Consider the following 16,239-nt stretch of genomic DNA (forward strand, 5'->3'; position numbering starts at 1 on the left):
ATAACTGAATGTAATGTTTTCTACTTTTTTCCATCTGGGAAGGCATTTGCCTTTATCAGATGGAAAGTGTCTTGACCAACAACTTAAGTATTTCTTATAGCTATGCAGGGCATGCAAGCGAGCAAACACAAACAAGAACCAACAAACAAGTGAAATGAAGAATACAATTGAAATTGTACAATATAATATTGTTCATCTTATAATTCAGTCTAGAGAATGCACCAGACAGCATCTAAGACCTGCAAAAATCGAAATGTTCTAGGGGGACGGAGGCCCCCCAAACCATTCGTGCCATTTTGTCCGCGCGCATTTTTCAGGGCAATCTTTATTGGGCTCAGGGCCATCTGTAAATTAGCTTAGATGGCCCACAGGGCCATCTCCCAAAATCCTTAATGTCATGCACTGAGACACACACTGTGTTCTTTAGCTACATAATTTATATTGGGCATGCACAATAAAATAGGTTATGGTTATTATGTATTAGTGCGATGAGGAAAAATAGCTGCTATGTATCCGCCAGTAGTACAAAGTTGCTTCAATTGACACTGAGGTTGGTGGCAGAAGATGCTCAGTAATATCTAACTCTTTTTCCCCTGTGTTCACAGACGGTCGGAGGAGGAGGTGGACATGGACAAGGTGACGGCTGCCATGGTGTTGACGAGTCTCTCCACCAGCCCGCTGGTCAGGAGTCCGCCTTTCAAAGTCAACGGTGAGTTTCTCAGCTGTTAACTCGCCCAATAAGTGGGAGACATCTTTTTGAGTTTTGACGAATACAATATGTTTTAAACTTCACAGCTTCAAATACATCTTTGGCTTTGATGTGTCATTTCTTTCGTACCAGACCTTTATGACCCCATGAAAGAAGAAGCGCAGCCAAAGTCTTTTATTAGCATGTTTTGCCGTACGCTGACTTCTCATTCCCCCACAGCTGTTATCATGTGAATGCATGTAGAGTAGACGCTTAGATGGATAAATGACTGCCACCTGCTATGCCTTAGGATTCTCTCATCAATGAGTTGTGGAAATGTAAAAAAAAAAGCACAAAGAATCTGGATCTCTGCCACCCTACATGGTGGCGGGAAACCAAAGTGCCCCTTAACTGCAATCACAAGCAACCGCTCAGTTAGTCTGTGTAACCACTGAACATTCAACTGTGCAGCCAACCCTCCAACCACCATGCACATGTTAACACACACACACACACACACACACACACACACACACACACACACACACACACACACACACACACACACACAGGCAGTCAGATGTTAAACGTACATCACATACATCATGCATACATGCACAAAGTGGATTTTAAATACCAACTGTACACTTTTATCTTAATGTAGTCATACACATGTCACACCAATGTATACAAGCTAGTTATCATACAATGTGCATTTACATCGGTACACACAGTTAGTTCTCATGTATCGTGCAACATGCCTAGCATCATGGTTCACCCATAATCCAACATACAGTATGATTGTTCAGTTGCCTTCTAACTCTCATTGAAAGATGTTTTCTAATATAAAAATAATAAAAGAAAAAAGAGCAGATCAGGGAAGCATTCTTATCTTCACCAAGCCTATCAAACTATATACTCTTATTCTCTTTGACTAACATCCATCTAAACAAACACCTAACTTTCTCTCACACACTAAAGTACACACTTTAAAGTTTCCCCCAGCCTCAACCTTTACAAAGTCAAATGTATTTTGTTGCTGATATTCAAAAGAAAAATTTATTTTATCTGGAAAATCAAGACCTTGGAAGTGTCTCGGCGGAACCAAGTAACTTTTCTTTTTTCCTAGTGTCGCACACAGCAGGAGTTCTGGTAGGCTCTTTGTGTGAAGTGCAAATAAAGCTGTCTGAACTTAATTGAATGTCTTGATCTCCCATCACTGACAGTCTATCTCCCACAGGTTCTGTGAATGTATCATCTACAAATATGAATAAAGCAGTTTGATTTCCTCTCAGGATTTACCTTTCTTCCTGTCACCCCCCTCTGTTTAGAAGGTCTGAGTGGTTCGTGGAAAGACAACGGCTCCTCTGGCCCCTTCACCCCCTCCAGTAACAGCTCCTCTGGGGGCTACTGGAGCTGGTCTGCCCCCAGTGACCAGTCCAACCCTTCCACACCCTCACCCCCGCTCTCCGCAGACAGCTTCAAGCCTTTCCGTGTGCCCAGCCTGGGGGGTGTGGGGAACGGCCCCGCGGGGCCTGAAGACCCCAGCTTGGACGATCAGGACGGCAGCAGCCTGCTCTTCGATGAGCCCATCCCTCGCAAGCGCAAGGTGAATACTGCAGACAACGTCTAATTCAAAAGGCTGGGAAGAAAAGGCCAGTTCTCTTTCTTAGCGCTGAAAACTAATCTCAATCTACAAATAGTTAAAGGTCAAATGCAAAGCTTCCAAATATGCTACATTTTTATAGAAATGTTGTTTTTAAGACTGCCTGTATTTTTTATTTAATTTAAATCGAGATAATACACCCGAAAAAAAGCTTTTTATTGATACAAAACTCGACCCAAAGCCGTCTGAATTCCTGACATGTCATTCCCAGCAGCCTCCGTGCGCGTGACGTCATTGTGGCCAAACAGTCTCTGGGCCAAATATCCCAATAGAGTCTGGCTGCAGACCGCAGCAAGGAGGCGGATCGTATAGGGGCGGATCGTATAGGGGCGTTTCCTAAAGGTTTATGAACCCCGCCCCCACGTATTTCTTAAAGGTATATGACGCTCTCTGTTTCTCATTTATTTTAATGCTTTGAATGAATCATAAACGAACTTTGAAAAATAATAATTATATTTAATTTGCATAAAGAATGAAGAGTATACAACCCACAGAGAAGACAAATTCATAAATTGTAGGCATATCATTTTTCACTGTTTGTGCAGTGGTAGTAATTATTATTCAAATCAATCGACTACGTTTTATGGAAGATATTGCTGTATATCATTTAACAACATGAGTAGAGGTTTCTGTACACCTAAAATACTGAAGTTTAAGTGAAGTTTGAGCCTGATAATCTATTGACCTATCTAAGCTTAACGTTATTACAACAGTAGAGTAGGCCTGGTTGCAAACGGTAAATATAAACATGCATCTCTGGAAAATACTATTACCGCTGTTTCAACTTGTTGTTCGAGATGGGTCTGGCTGCAGACCGCAGCAAGGAGGCGGATCGTATAGGGGCGGATCCTATAGGGGCGTTTCCTAACTTTTTTTATCCAATAGAATAATGACACTCAGCAGAAATACATACTGTAGATGGCAGTAATGCAATTTAAGGGATACCAGCTGCTTTTATAAATCCTCGCAGAATAAGTCATTCGTTCTTTCACGATGGCCGAACAACAAGTTGAAACAGCGGTAATAGTATTTTCCAGAGATGCATGTTTATATTTATTGTAATGTCATTTTTCTTAACACACAATTGTCTCGTTATCAAAGTACAACATCGACTGTCCAACCTCGTTAAGCGTTAATAAAGTAAATAATAGTTGTATGTGGTAAAAATGTTTGTGGTATTAAATGCTAACTTAGCATGATGCTATAAACACGTTGGCCTATAGTCCCGTTTGCAACCAGGCCTACTCTACTGTTGTAATAACGTTAAGCTTAGATAGGTCAATAGATTATCAGGCTCGGTAACAATACTGATTTGTGTTACCTAAGCTGATCATCTAATTGACCTAAGGTTAGCGTATATGCTGTGATGCTAACCAGCACTTAGAATGATGCTAGTGTACTGTTGTATTATCTTGGAAATATAAGTAGGCCTGCCCTACATACTGTAACTTAATCAAATAATATGGTATGGATTCGGATAGACAACATGGCTAGCTTGGTTGGTTGAATTGAGTAATAAGATGTGCGGTACTGATTAAGGTTGTAACTGTAACAGTTTGTAACTACTAGTTGTAATGAACCAGACGAGAGACGGGCGCATCCTTTCAGTAAATGTCGGCTGCTAATCAATATGTAAAAATAACACTTCGGATGTGTCTTCTATAATTATGTAACATTAGTTATGGCATCATCAGAAAAGATGAGCTGGCAGGATTCTGCAGCATTGACTGTTTCTATGATGCTGGAGGCACCTTCCAAGAATAAAATGTTTGTTTAATAAAGACTTTCCTCTTTGTATGTACTGTATATATATATATATTTTTTTTTTATTAATCTTACCACCAGACACAACATGAACAAATGAATGATACACATCAGGACAGTAACTTAAACTTCAGTATTTTAGGTGTACAGAAACCTCTACTCATGTTGTTAAATGATATACAGCAATATCTTCCATAAAACGTAGTCGATTGATTTGAATAATAATTACTACCACTGCACAAACAGTGAAACATGATATGCCTACAATTTATGAATTTGTCTTCTCTGTGGGTTGTATACTCTTCATTCTTTATGCAAATTAATTATAATTATTATTTTTCAAAGTTCGTTTATGATTCATTCAAAGCATTAAAATAAATGAGAAACAGAGAGCGTCATATACCTTTAAGAAATACGTGGGGGCGGGGTTCATAACCCTTTAGGAAACGCCCCTATACGATCCGCCTCCTTGCTGCGGTCTGCAGCCAGACTCTATTGTGTTGTTCGGCCATCGTGAAAGAACGAATGACTTATTCTGCGAGGATTTATAAAAGCAGCTGGAATCCCTTAAGTTGCATTACTGCCACCTACAGTATGTATTTCTGCTGAGTGTCATTATTCTATTGGATAAAAAAAGTTAGGAAACGCCCCTATACGATCCGCCTCCTTGCTGTGGTCTGCAGCCAGACCCATCTCAAATATCCCGACTCGGCAGTCTCGTGCGCTGTTCACATGTCAGTGGTGTTTTTCGCTCATGACTGGTGCAGAAAACTCTGAATTATATTCGCGAAATCACGCAAAACATGGGTTATTGTTGTGCTTTCGGATGTACGAACGGTGCGGGATCTGGGAGAATTTTTCATTCATTTCCCCAAGACAAAATCATCCGCCGAAACTGGATTATTTTAGTGAATCATGTTGGCTGGCAGCCGACAAAATGGAGCAAGTTGTGCTCTGACCACTTCGCGTCTGATGCATACGATGTTGATCCTGCCATCGTTAAGTATGTTGGTGGAGAAGCATTTAAAGTACATCGGAGGCTGAAACCCGGAGCTGTCCCCTCCATATTTGAGCACAAAAAACAACCGAAAGAACGAAAGAGCCGGGCAATGCAGAAACGCCAAAGAATTGAGGTAAACAAATGTTGATTTGATTTCAAAGCGCACGGAGCACAGCAGATAATGGAATTGCAGTTTTGTTGCTTATAGATTATCAGAACAATTCAAAGGGGACACAGCCCCATTGAATATTAACCTATGGATTAACTACATCATCGTTTTAATGCCATTTTAGACCAGACAAAGAGGAAGGTAAGCCTAGCTCATGTTAGTACCTAGCGCCACTTGTTTTGATGTACGTTTTTGTTGATAACCTCGCGAGTTTGTATCTTTCAGTGTTGAGGTGGGCACCGTTAGATTCTGTGTCTTTACGATCATAAACAATGTGTTGGATGTGGAGCTAGGATAAGTAATAAGGGAGCTAGGAGTGATTTTCGGTGCAGTAATAGGTTAGCATTTTTTCGCTAAATGAGAAAGATCAGTTAAATGAGTTTTTTCCCGTTATATGGATATAAAATATTCATAGTTTATTAAATATTAAGGTTCCTTAGACGTCGTTTCCTGCAAATGACGCGATTTCGGGTCCGTGGGGCTAAGAGGATAACAGAGTATGTTTTATTTATTTTTTACAACAGTTGTATTTGGATGGAATGAATACCTATAGTGATAATTCAAAGTAATAAAAATGATTTTTACAGTGAAAAAGTTCAAATGGAACTGATGGTTCCCAAATTACCCAGAGGTCGCCTGGACTTTATTTTTCTAAACCTCTCTAAAAAGGTCAAATTTCACTTGTTTTGCATCAATCTTGATACAGGGTACTTATTATATGTTATAGTTTGGATTCCTAAAGCTTTTAGTCTATAGTCTACTCAGAATCAGACATGATAACGAAACTAAGTTGTACTATCGGCGGAAGCAGCTGTGAGCGATAAGCCAGGTGGAAATATGTTTGGCCACTCTGACGTCACGCGACGCCATCTTGCGGAGACGAGCGGCTGAGAAATAAATCGTCGGACTTGGTGTTGGGGGTTGAACAAAATAAATATTGCGCATTGCCAGACGCATATTATCTCCGATTTTAATACTGCAATATCTTAGATAGTGTTGTAGCTATATGATTTCGATTTTACTGGCAATTATAAAAAAATCTTTGCATTTGATCTTTAAAGGCATTTTTACTATTAAAAAACAAATAGGCAAACACAAGAAGAAATGTGTTTATTGCTCATATTTAAGAACATTCAAAACATCAGACAGTTAGAAAACAGTTTCTTCTTTTGTTTGACAAACATTAAATTGTTCATGCTGGTCATCGTCTGGTATAAAGCGGAACAGCTTTCTCCACCAAAACTCAGCTGGTTAAAACGTAGTTTTGCCGCCTAGTCACAGCCGAAATCTGGATTTATTTCTGCTTATTTACATGTTTTTTTGTTTCTGTTACAAAATAAGGATTTAATCAGTTTGAATCAGTGAGACGTCAAACAAATCACTGTTATAAGCTTAGTTTAGTCTTTTTATCTTTTCTAAAACACTCCACACTCCACACTTGTACAATTAGTCACCAAACAAACAAACAGACACAGATTGATCAACTATGTTTACGTATCAAATGATCAGTGAGTTAAATCCAACCGAAAGTTCGTCATAACTTCATAACAGCCCCATCATATGTCTGTACACACCAAAACCAGTGTTTCTTTATGATTTAGTCTGGGGTTTGAAAAAAATGCAGTGTGAGTAATAGTTTATTGTGGAAGAAAGGCCAAAGCAGAGAGAAAGATGCATTTTAAGATAAAGCCATCTTGTTATGGACAAGGTCTAAGCAGCTTTTCAAAGAGTTATTTTGAAAAGCCATTTTCTCTCAGGCCGAAAGCTCCAATTAAATTGCCCAGTAAATTCCTGAGCCCTCATAGTTTCTAGGAAATAAGAGATTGCTCTGTGATCATGACCTTATGCGGCGCCCTAGAAGGATTATAAAAAGTCGCAAGAGTACTGCAAGAATTTCCTTTTCTTTCAGAGCGGAGTCACATATTAAGGGGTTTAGAAGAGAAAGGCAGCAGCTCTCCTGATAGCAGGCAGATCTCTAAATAAGAAGATGTCAGATGTACACTAGCTGCTTGATTCCCTCCTTCCACACACTGATAATAACCTCTGAGACTCTCTGACTGATTGGCAGAGATGAAAATGGGACAGGAAAGGACGCGCAGCCTTTCTGCTCCAGCGGTGGTTTCGTCATTGTTGCCCTGATGTTATAAACACAACACACACACACACGTTGTTTTTTTTCTCACTCATCATTTTGCCTCGTCTCATTTCTACACACACCACAGACAGCTCAGTGTCACTCGTTATTTGTTGTGATGTATATTGCTTTGCTCTCTCTCTTTATCTCTCTCTCTGCTTATCAGCACTCCTACTTGCCGGTTGGTCGTTTTCTGTCAGTATCATCCATCTATCCCTCCTTTCCTCCTTCTCACTCCTCCTTCCTTCCCCCACTTCCTCTCCCATGTTTCGACCTCCCTCTCCCCTCATACTGTCAGTGTGTGTGTGAGTGTGTCCTCTCTGGACATTCGCCCTTCATAATTACTTCTTAGCCTTCACGTGCAGCCGCTCCATAACGGCAGTAATGATTTTAATACCCGCTACAGCAAAGATCCTGCTGTCCTCACGTCTTGACTAAAAATCGATATAGACCCTGGGGTGAGCTCAACATCATACTGTAGTAATTGGGGACTTATCACAAAGACGACCAACAAGAGAGAGAGAGAGACTTAAAAGTGTAAAGGAGAGAAAATCAGAGCCAAAGAAAGGTTATGGATAAATAATTAAAGGGGACTAATAGGAATAACTGAACTGAGAATGAGACAAAAAAAGATTTCTTAATAATTGGATAACGATGTCGGTGACTTACATAAACACAGATAAACACACACACACACATGCTCTTTGTGCAATGCCAAGGTTTCACATTAAATGATCAACACACTCTTCTGGTGCTCTCTCCTCTCTCTTGGCAAGGCAACACATTTGGATGTCACTATTTAATTAACTGTGAAATGCTTATTTTAAAGGGAATAACTCACACTCACCACCACACAATAACAGACTTTGTTACCCGGAGACAAAACAATGCACAAGGGGGAGACAGAGGATTGTTGATATGCGTGTGTTTCTGAAAAGAGGAGGAAGATTTAAGAAAGAAAAAAAACATATTGTCCAAATGAAATCAGCCTCCTTAACAATAGTTTGATGGACAGGCCTATGAGACCATTTATAATGGCTCAGAGTAGGGAGGCACATGGGGCTTATCACTCCATTCAGAACAATATACAGTCTCTCTTAGGACGCCTGCGCTGTAATTACAGTACACAGAGAAAATGATACGGTAGCCCGCCAGCTCACAACCAGAGAGAAATCTACAGTTTTTCTTCCTTACTCAGCTCCTAGAAAAATGTGTTTTCAGACTAGCTCCACACAAAGAAAATACATCCATAACCAAGGTGAAGGAGAACATTGTATGAAGTTTTATTTGTATTCATTTGTGTTAGTATCAAGTCAAAATGTACTGTTTTTACTAAAGTGAAGTTTGACAGCATAACAAAAGAAGAATCCACTTTTTGTAATAATCAGGTTAAGGTTGGATAAAATGCAATTGAGCTGATATGTGTCACTTAAAGCTTTTTGATGGAGCTACAGTCATACATTTCATTAACTGTACATTAGCGTATGACAGGATAACACCAACCATAGTTTTCATCATATTTTTTCATTTCTGTCCGTCCTTGCACTAGTGTCACAGATGCTGCCACTTTAAAGATCTTATATAATAATTAACTGACTGCTTATAACCTCCAGTAGGTGAGAAAAATGTATTTTCAGCAATGCTGCTGTTATGCACTTGAGAAGCTTTTTTCCTATATGCCTGATAATGAGGAGGAAATATAATTATAATGATGTACTTTAGGGTGGTTGACCAACCCTGGAGGGAAATACCACCTCTATCACACCTCCTGTAGTCTATACATAGATTTAATTAAATGATTGAGTGAGTTTTATGCATATATCAGGAGAAAATATCCTCAAGTCAATCTGCACATGTTTGACTCCTTGACATGATAGGAATGTTGTTATAAAGTCAATAGTATAGCGACATACAAACCCAGATATTATACTGTGTAAGTTAGCAACTGTTGCTCTACACACCACATATTTCTGTCAACACGTACCCCTTTATGAGCTGCTTTTTCACTGTAACTACTGTTTCCTGTTTCAGAACTCAATGAAGGTGATGTTCAAGTGCCTGTGGAAGAACTGTGGCAAAGTGCTGAGTACCGCCGCGGGCATCCAGAGACACATCCGCACCATCCACCTGGGGTAAGACACGCACACACACACACACACACACCACACACACACACACACACACACACACACACACACACACACACACACACACACACACACACACACACACACACACACACACACACACACATATTGCCTCCCTAAACTACACTCCACTACCCAAGCCAGCTTCATTGTCAAAATAGCAGATTAATGGTTGATGGATTATCACCACGGTAACACTTTGAGCTCTGGGAGTGAGGGTGGAGGCGGAGAACAGTGATATCGGAGGAATCGCACATTTACACTTCAATTAAACTGAGGATCTACACTCATTAACTGTAGATGATTGTGTTTTTGGAAAACTGACATTAATGTTGAAGAGAGCTCAGCGGTTGTGTGATGCTTTGACAAGTTGGACATGAGCAGTTATTAGCATTCAAAGGATATTCTGCTTTAATTTAACTTTGGAAAGCTGCAACCATTGCCAATTCAGAGTGAAACGTCGTTGTTTTCAAAAGCTTCTAATTCATCTTATTTAGTATTTTCTTTTATATAGATCTATCTGTTTTATTTACTTTGTTTTAGTTTTTGTATTTTATTAGATTTTTTTTGTCTCTCTCTGTATAGCATCTTGAGTCTGCCTCTTTGTATTAAACGTCCTTTACAAATAAAACTGTCTTATTTTATCAATATGTGTAATTTCCCCTCTCCACCCCCCTCCCTCTCTCTGTCTGCAGGCGTAACTGTGACTCGGACTGCAGTGACGGAGAGGAGGACTTCTACTACTCGGAGATCAAGCTCAACACGGACTCGGTGGTGGACGGGCTGAGCAGCCTGTCCCCCGTGTCCCCGTCCATCCTCTCCCCTGTTCCTCCTCCCCCCTCTCCTCTCCCATCATTCAACCAGCTGTCGGACTCCCACAGACCTCCGCAGTCCTCTGACGCCAAGGAGCCTCACCCCGGAGGAACCACCCCCCTCAGCCGCTCTGCGCCCAGCGCTCTCTACCTCATCCACACGGACCACGCCTACCAGGTGAGTGGAGAGCAGAGGGAGTATCACACCAAGGGATGTGACAATGACAATATAGGATTTTAACATGGATCTTGGTTAAAACGCTCACTAGTTGATCGTGAAAGGGCACAACAAGATTTAGAATCAGGGTTGAGAGCAGAGCAGGTAGGACCCAAGTGCAGGACACAAAGTATCTTGGCAAAAGTAAATGTAATTACGTATTTGTTATATAAATCAATCCTGCAGAAGAGTGCAGGGTAAGGGACGCCAAACGTAACTAATCTCTTCAATAGACAAAAACAGAACAAAACTCCAAAAATGATATACAACAAACAAGGATCCGACAAACACTGACAGAAAAACAGAACTTAAAGGGGAGCTACATGTATCATGCAGAATGCACTTTGTGATGTCTTTTATACATACATATGTGTCCCCGGTACGTCGGGGAACTCACGCAGTGTCAGAAAATAAAATCCTCTCTCTTTTCCTCCGTACCCACATTTTAAAAAAATGGGGGTACAACGAGCGGATACAGATTTACCGCCGATTTGACGTCAAATCGGCGGCGGACCCACAGAAAGTTGCTATCAGAAACAATGCCCGATGTGTTTTGGACGTAATCTCGTCTTTGTTTACATTAGCAAGCCTCGCTAACACTCAGAGCTAACCTTTACTGTAGAGCACATGTGTTTTAAAAAGCACGAAATAAAAAAAGAACTCACCTTGTGATAAACCTGCAAGAGAAAAGGCATTTGAGCTCCATACTATTTCAGAAATAATCCTTGACGTGGTTTAAACAGGATGGCGTTTTATCACAACCGAATGTAACTTTATCTCCGGTAGAATTCTGATCAGGCATTAGCTCCGCCTCCTCCTCCTCCTCCTCCTCCGCCTCCTCCTCCTCCTCTTTTTGTTTTTTTTCAAGCTAAGGACCCAAAATCTGAGTTTCTCTTCTCTAAAGAGGGGTTTGAGCAGTATGAGGCATAGTGCCCATGCATAGGCATGGGTGATCTGTTTGGGATTTTGAAAAAAAAACTTCACAGACATGTTTTATATAGGTATGGCCCTACAATATATATTTCAAATATAGCATGATAGGTCCACTTTAAATACATGCAGAAATAATCACAAGGACACAGCTGGGCAGGAGCATCACCAGGGGAACAGAATCAGGTAATCAAACAGGGGGAGGGAGAACACAGAGACAGGAAGTAGAAACAGACCTAACACAGGGGGGAAGACTTTTCCAAATAAAACAGACAGATCATGACATTGAGAATGAGGAAGGCTTCTGATAGGCCATATAAAATGCTGCTGATAAGTGTAAATAGATCCTTTTAGGTAGAACATCTCACCATTTCCCCCTTTGTCCTCCCCCCTCAGGCCACAGCTCCAGTGTCCATCCCGTCCAGCAACAGTAACTCCAGCGGGTCGGCCTGCACCAGCTTCACCCCCACCAACAGCTCCAACTTCAGCATCTCCTGGCAGTCACCGCCCGTCACTTTCACCGGCTCCACGGTGAGTAACTTAAACATTTATTCTCAGCCACATGCACAGTTACATTTGGACTCTTATAATACATCATTTTTTCTGCCCCCTCCAGGTGTCCCCCAGTAAGAGCCAGGGCTTCGGTGAACAGCGCTCCCAAACCATCGCCGTCCTCTCGTCCCCGCCCAGAGCCACCACCGCCCTCAGGTACCCGATCCTCTTACCTGACATTTCCTTTTTTAGCTTTAATTAAAGCTAAACAATCCGAAAGCTCATAATAAATATTACCATAGACAACGCATACCTAAGCTAATTCTCTATTTATTTCTACTTTACAGAGTGAAAATAACATAACATATTTACTCTCAAATCAGCTCAATGACTCTTAATTAAAGAGAAGTCTTGATAAATCAGCCTCTGATCTACCAAATCCACTCTAGATTGTATGATTTATGTGTTGTTTCCTTTTTAACACATCACAACCTTGTAGTTTGTTGATGGGCGTTTAGCTGCAATTAGAAAAGGCAAAACACAGGAGAATAGTTTGACATTTTGAGAAATGCAACTATTATATGCTTTCTTAAGTCACATAAGAAGTGTGATTACAACTCTCATACAGCAAGCAACTGGTTAGCTTAGCTTAGCTTAGCATAAAGACTTGAAACAGATGGAAACAGGTAGCCTGGCTCTGTACAAAGGGAATGATCATCTCATGTTGCTCTTAACGAAAAAGCACCAAAGAGTGTATTTTAGTAGTCTAACAATTTCATTTCAATGTTTTCAAAAGGAATGTTTTTTTCACCACTGGTGTTTTGAATGATAGTGCACTTGATCATTTAAGCAGATGATGATTTATAATGTATCCACTTCTCCCTCTCAGTCGGAAGGTGCGCGGTGAGGGGAAGAAGTGCCGTAAGGTGTACGGGATGGAGAACCGCGACATGTGGTGCACCGCCTGCCGCTGGAAGAAAGCCTGCCAGAGATTCACCGACTGAACGTTCCTCACCAACTTCAAAGCGCCACGCCAACGTGCACGGCTGCCTTTGGCCAGAGAAAAGGGGGAGGGGCATCGTTTTGCATGCATTTGGTTTTCTTCAGCTCAAAATCGCAACTGTCCGTCAAACTCTGGCTCTGCCCCTGAGCCCCCCCCCCCCCCCCCCCCCTAAGCTCAACTGAACTCCAGCTGGGGAAGGGACCAAAGCAGAGTCACCTTTCACATTGCCGTCCTCGCCATTCCCACCATTCCCAGTTTTGGGAAACCCCAATGCAGCTAAACTGTAAAGAAAATATAGATCTAAAGATGTTTCCTGTTTTTTATGTTGGGTTCAGTGTTGCATCTTTCTATGTTTTGTAAAGCTCTGGTTTTTAAATGGAAAGTCTAGTCAAAGAAGGAGTGTGTTTTAGTAAATGAAAAGAATCTTCACTTTTTTATCCAAAAGAAGATTGGGCCTCTTTGCTGCCATTTTTGAAGAACGTGAAAGCACGGCGGTAAAGCTCTCAGTTTTTGTTCTCCCTTAGACTTGTTCGTGTCTTGTTTTATTTCTGGACCTTTGAGGTGATCTTTTATCACCGACATGCCAGCCTCTCTACCGGCTCCTCACCTGCTCTTCGCTCCTGACAGCCGCTGGGAATGTACGACCGAGCCGAGAGGGCCGGCTGACATGTGGAGAAGAAGAGAGGAAGAGAGAGACACATGGTGAATGAGCAATGCAAAAAAAGATAGGATTTACAGTCAGGGAAAGCAGATGGACCATGCGTTCACACACAAACAAACACAGGTATTCACACTCAATCAGTTTTCTATGTCACTTTTTATCCAGTTGATTCATTTCCTTTGCTTTATCAGGGATGGGATTCTAAAGAAAGCAACAACCAGCAGCTGACACATGGAGTTATACAGAACAGCACAGTCTCAATAGCTTCTCTCTTTCACTTTGCAACCAAAAACTCCTGTATCTTATTCTTTGTTTATTGTTGTTGATGTATTTGTTTTGGCAAAACCAACACTGTTTACCTACCACCTGCAGAAAGTGTGTTAAAAAAGCTTCCTGACAGCACTGGAAGCATGGAGTCAGCGTGCGAGGCCACACCTTTGACCACACACAGAGAGACAGACTGCCCTCCTCCTCAGCCAACCTTTACACCTTCCTAAAGGAAACAGAATATCTTTGTGTTTACGGCGCATCTTGATCATCTGTTAACCAAAGGAGGAGGGCTGAAAACCAAAAGTGAGGCACTTGCACTGTATGTGTGACACGGGGCACTTGGTGCTATTGAGGTGAAAATGTTGCTATCTTCCACGAGCCCTTTTCATTTACAACTTCTAAAAGAAAATAAGAGCAACTAAAAGCAAACATTTCATCACACAGAATATGGTTACCCCCATTTTGAACCATTATTTGCTCTAAGAGTTTTGGAGAAATGATTTATAGGCACTTGATCAGGTCACTCCTTGTTGTTCAATGTGCACTGCAGACTTTCTTCACTTGGCAACATGCAAGCAAAGCTTTGACTCCAGCTGTTCGGAGAGTCCGCCACGTAATATTGTTACTGAGAAGTCGAGAGGGGGAAAGGTACAAATGTCTGATTTGTCTTTTGAATGTGTTCATTTGAGTTTCCGCCTCCTTGTTGGCTCAGGCAGGAAATAAATTGTCAAAGCCCAAAAAGTTTACAGATGTTCACTCTGTAGTGATAATGGACCAACTCTTTTTCACCTGGGGCCGCGCTCTACTTTATTACAGTGTACTGAAATAGATTGAAATGTTGTTTCTACGAACAGACACATATACTATATATGTGATACTGATTCTGCATTTACTCTTCATTATTGAATATTTTCTCAAATGCATGCTAAAATCTTTATTGGCAGTTCACACAGATTTTTTTTCCCCCAGAATTATTGGAAACCAACACCAGCTATAAACTCGCTCGCTCGCCCATTTCACAGTGCAGCCTTTTCCCACCTGATGGTAAAATGGTAGCTCTTATATGTTTGCTCAGCTGTTTCTATTTCGTCTCTATTTGTTTTTGTGTGTATATATGTCATTCTTGTGTTTTCTCTAAGCTCCATGTTTATGACCCGTTACCTCGGTCATTACATTTGCCACATTATGAACAAGACAGGTTCAAGTATGACATTGTGAGGAAATGTGCCGTTCAACCTGTCTGGCTACTGTTGTTTTGAATTTAGGGATAGCCTTAAGTCACTCTTGAAAAAAATCATTGTGCTTCTTCCATGTTATTACATTGATGTTTCAGTAAGACATATTTAGATTATCTCCAAACTGGTTTGCCATTGTATTTTGTGAACGTATTATCGTTTAAGAAAAGACAAATCTATATATACGTAAAGAAAAAACATGTTGACATTTTCAAAAGCAAAAAAAGACATTGATTTGGCTGTTTGTTTTATATTTTTTCCATATATATATATATAAATGATGACATATACTGTTTATACATTTTGTTTTCATGTTCTGCTAAAGGTTTTTTGTATTGTTAGGGGGAAGCCCAGGCAGGGTGACCCGCCTGCAGCGCCTTCACGTAGCCCCCCCCCCCCCCCTCTGCTGCCGCTGCTGCAGTCGAAATCCACAGTTGATTAAAAAAACCTTTATCTTATTTTTTCCAATTCACCTCTCTGGGTGCCATGCAGGCCCACTTGCAATTAGTTTGATTGACATCTCGGGTGTGTTTGCACTCATGTGTGCAGTGACACACTCCTGTGTATGGATGTGAAGGAGCCCCAGGCAAAGTAGCTGCCACTGGAGCACTGTGCTCTGCCACCCGCCCACCCCCCCCCCCCACCCCCCCCCCCCCCCCCCCCCCCCCCCCCCCCCCCCCTCCAGCGTTACCGCTCCTCCCAAGGAGCTCCACACCTTTGTCAAACGGCCCGTGGCGCTTCTGTCAGCTGACAAACCAACGCTTTTGAGTTGAAAGATGTTTTTTGTTGGTGCGGCCGCCATTAGCTGGATGTGGCAGATGTCGTTTTTTTGTTTTAACTCCATGCACTTCCCACTGCTCTTTCTCCATCATGGTGGTGCTTCATGGTGGCAGGACCGTCTCCTCCATTGAACTCTGGAAAAATCTGGCTGCCAATCAGATTCTGTCCAGGAACAAGTCCCTACAGCAGTTATCCAGAGGTTCAGGCTGGATATTTTTAATGGCAGCATCTCTAGGCAGCTCACTTTAAAATATGCTCTGAGCCACTGTCA

General features: G+C 41.4%; 1 protein-coding gene across 1 annotated transcript; it reads left to right on the plus strand.

Moving 5' to 3' along the window:
- Nucleotides 1-605: 605 nt before the first annotated feature.
- znf704 (zinc finger protein 704) lies at nucleotides 606-15,865 on the plus strand (the record flags this gene model as incomplete). Its single annotated transcript, XM_034198561.1, has 7 exons — nucleotides 606-709; nucleotides 2,020-2,297; nucleotides 9,453-9,553; nucleotides 10,264-10,558; nucleotides 11,924-12,058; nucleotides 12,144-12,235; nucleotides 12,909-15,865. Coding segments are annotated over 7 exons (1,120 nt in total), but the record flags the coding sequence as incomplete, so codon positions are not given.
- Nucleotides 15,866-16,239: the final 374 nt, after the last annotated feature.

The sequence above is a fragment of the Gymnodraco acuticeps genome, unplaced genomic scaffold (genome assembly GCF_902827175.1).
Source record: "Gymnodraco acuticeps unplaced genomic scaffold, fGymAcu1.1, whole genome shotgun sequence".
Classification (NCBI taxonomy): domain Eukaryota; kingdom Metazoa; phylum Chordata; class Actinopteri; order Perciformes; family Bathydraconidae; genus Gymnodraco; species Gymnodraco acuticeps.